The 3,700-nt window shown below is 42.4% G+C and overlaps 1 protein-coding gene across 8 annotated transcripts in view; it reads left to right on the forward strand.

The window, feature by feature from the left end:
• The window catches only part of foxp2 (forkhead box P2), a 104,238-nt gene that overhangs the window by 59,614 nt on the left and 40,924 nt on the right, over positions 1-3,700 (forward strand). For all 8 annotated transcript variants that reach the window (XM_032504858.1, XM_032504854.1, XM_032504855.1 and 5 more), the window contains one exon: positions 2,129-2,218. In XM_032504858.1, coding sequence (XP_032360749.1) covers positions 2,129-2,218 — 90 coding nt within the window. The remainder of the gene's footprint in view (positions 1-2,128; positions 2,219-3,700) is intronic.

Here is a 3,700-nt window from a genome sequence, read left to right on the forward strand (position 1 = left end):
CCTCTAACTACTGTGTGCAGGACTCAATACACCTTATAATTACTTTGATTCACCAATCATGGTGAGATTAATTAGGCCCTGTGTTTTAATGAGCAAAGTGATTAACTACATTCAAGGAATTTGTTTTGTCTTTTGCTATCCAATAAGAGGAAGCGAAAGTCAAGCAATGTTTTATTTCCCATCCATTTCAGAAAAGGTTCACAAAAAACAAAGCGTCATGTGGCTGTGTGGTCCTGCAGGTGTTGATGTGCACTTTAGTGTGTGCCAAAGGCAACTTTTTGTATGTGAGTGTGTGTGTGTGTGTTCTAAAGAAAGGACATGGCTCAGCTTACAGATGTCACATTACACACACACTCACACACATATAACCCGGTGGCGACTAGACTCCTCTTACCAAGGAGACGGATCAATGCAGTTAGGACCCAGTGCCAGTGTAATGTGTTTGTTTACCTTAGTTCAGAAAGCCTGGCTCCTCCTGAGCACCGAGACAGACAGCCCCACCCCCCACCTCCACCTCCCCACACACATACACAACCACCACCACCTCTTCAAGCATCCCCCCACCCCCAGCTCTGTCTTTTCATAATTGATCAGGGGGTGGCTGAGTTCCCTAATGGGTAAAGACATGGCAACTTTTTTTTTTCCTCCTCCTCATTTTTTTTTTTACTGCCTTTCTGTCTCTCTCTCTCTCTCTCTCTCTCTCTCTCTCTTTCTCTCTCTCTTTCTCTCTCTCTCTCTCTCTCTCTCTCCTGTCTTTTCCTCTTGTTTGCTCAGGATCTCAATGTACTAGTTCAAACATTGTTCCCACCAGCTGGCAGAGCTGCGCCATATGCACGCCCCTGTCAAGGCAGCTGTTGTCATGGATACTGGCAAGCACCAGAAAATAAAATAAGCACCCCTGATTCCTGAGGAAGTGTCACTCTCTGTCTGAGTTTTATTTATTTTTTTCACATTTCTTCCTTCTCCTCCTACTGGTCCTCTTCTTTTTTTCATCAAAAAAGAAACACCTGTGAAGTTGTTGTGTTGTGTGTGATGGGTGTGGTGTGTGTATACGTGTGTTTTTTTTTTGTTTTTTTTTTGTTTTTTCTCCTCTCCCACTTGATGCTCATGGGCCTGAAGAATACAAGGTATACAGCGGCTGTGTGGAGCAGCAGCAGTTGTAGCAGCTGTGCACAATGTTCTTTTTTGCCAGACTCTTTCATCCATCTGCTCTTGAAGAATTGGAGTGAAGCTGCTAGCCCAGCTGCCACCGTACCTGTGAAGCTGGAGCTTGCTCGTCACACACATCCAGTACACACAGCCAGGCGGGTGGGGATTTGTAATCCCATCAAACCCTAGAGAAATAAATTACGCCACATCCCAGCCTCTCTGATTCTTATCATCTCCATGTCTAGCAAACACATCAAACTGTGTTGATGACGGATTTAACAATTTAAAATTTATGATTTGTCAAATTTTTTTCTTGCCATGTGTAAACAGCTGGGAACGAATTCCATCAGGCCGGGAATGGTCTGTCTTTCTCTACTTGTCCATCGTTCTTTCCATCCGTCACCCATCCTCTGCTCATAAGCATTGCATAGTGTGAAACCTGGGCTGCTAGTTAATTCACTCTAAATGTAATCTGATGTTGATTTTTGTCAACTTTAATTACAGCTCCCAGGGACACTTCACATGGTGCTGCCTCTACTTCAAATTGATATTATGAATATGCAAATGTGGTGGTAATTTGCCGAGAGAAGTGGGTATTTCAGTTGAGCACACACTAGACAGGTCAATTCTACTGACGCTCTGTCTTTTTTTCAGCCCACCACCCCCCTCCACTCTCTTCTTCAGGGGTGCTCTAGACAAACTGTATTTATCCTTGATCACAGCTCTGTGAATTGTTACTAAAACGTACCTCCAACGTAGTGTTAACCACGTCAGAATGTGTTGCGGAAAATAGCATGTGATGTTTGACAGGTTTTTCACTCAGAGATGACTGTTTTGTCCCTGAAAATGTGAATTACCTCTGCTGTCAGCTTCAGGAAAATCTAATATTTTATGCTCAGTGTCTTTTTTTTCTCCCTCCTCCCCATCTTTTTCCTCTTTTTTTCAAACTGTCTTTTGTCTTTTGTTCCTTTCTTTGCAGGCCCTACAAGCAGCGAGGCAATTACTCTTGCAGCAGCCAGGCAGTGGCCTGAAATCTCCAAAGAGCCAGGACAAGCAGCGTCCACTGCAGGTATAGCAGCTCCCTGTCTAATCTCTTAAGTCCATCCATAATACATGCTCCTCCGAAAAGAAGATTTCCTCTGTTCCACAAGTGTGTTTGATTTGCCAACGCAATCCTTGGACCTGCCATTGGAATCCTAAAGCTGGACAAGCCAGTCCCCAGGAGGCTAAGCGCCACATAGACACAAGAAAAACACGACACAGATAGATCTCAGAGAGCAAAGTTTCATCCATTCGACATCCGTTCAGTATACATTTTATTTGTCAGTGAGGCCTCCATCAAACTGGACAATAATTAATAGTATATCCAAGGACTGAATGCTAGGATGACAAATTATTTGATCTGTAAGCTTTTTTATACTCGATCCATAGTATTGTTGACACAGGAAGTTCCAGTGGTTAGTTATTATTTGAAATGTCGGCCTGACTAGTGGGTTACAAAGACAGCTAATTTTAACTCTTCACAACTAATTTGCCTTATTGATTCTGAGAGCTGTCTATTTCTGTTGTCAGTGGTTTGGAAAAGGTCACACATATGCACGCGTGCACGCGCACACACACACACCCACACACACACACACACAAACAAACCGTTGCATCACCTACACCACACTCACACATATATACACATTAACACATAGGCTGCAGTCTTCTTTCTTCCTAATGTTACGATTTTTCTCACACTACCGAGTCTTTTCCTTGTGCTCGTTTAAGCCAACAAGACAGTTAGTTAGTTTTTCCTGCCTCAAATTATGTAAGGCCCCTTGACATCTGCTTCATGTTTTATTATTAGTATTTTTTGAAGTGTGGGAGTTTGTGCCCTCCACTCAGCTAGTAAGTACTATCAAGGAGCAATGGTTTACTTCATTAGGGGCTCTGTGCATTTCATTAATGTCAGGGAAATTGGCGTTAACCTCACACGTTGATATTTTCACAGAGTTTAACAATGGCGACACCTTCAATTGGAGTCACACCCCTGTGTACCTAATTACGTACTGGCAAAAAGATAAGGTTGGCAAAGACTCAGTCATGCTTTTGCATTTAAAATAATTCAACTCAACCTCATCAAGAGTGTTAATATTATCAGTATATTCCCACATAATGACACTGGAATTATAAATACATCTTTAAGGGTTTTTATTTATTTGAATGTACCGTATATGCTGGTATCTATTTAGCTGTGGGGGGAATTGTCAATTAAACAATAGCTCTCTGTAGCCTATTGCTAGGGTCCATTGCACTTTTTCTATTTGAGGTTCTGTATGCCAAAGCGAAAAGATTCAAACAAATGGGATCCTGATCTACAAATGCCTGCATAGTTGCCAAGTACAATACATACTTGGCAGGAGAAACAATATTGAATGAGAGCAGTGTGGGTGCATGATAACCGTCAGCCCATGTCCAAGCCCCTGCCTCTAATAACACCAGCAGATGGTAAATATTGAATATTTACATTTGCTTACTCCATCCTTGCCTCGCGTTGGCAATATGA

This window comes from Etheostoma spectabile, chromosome 23 (assembly GCF_008692095.1).
Source record: "Etheostoma spectabile isolate EspeVRDwgs_2016 chromosome 23, UIUC_Espe_1.0, whole genome shotgun sequence".
Taxonomy (NCBI): domain Eukaryota; kingdom Metazoa; phylum Chordata; class Actinopteri; order Perciformes; family Percidae; genus Etheostoma; species Etheostoma spectabile.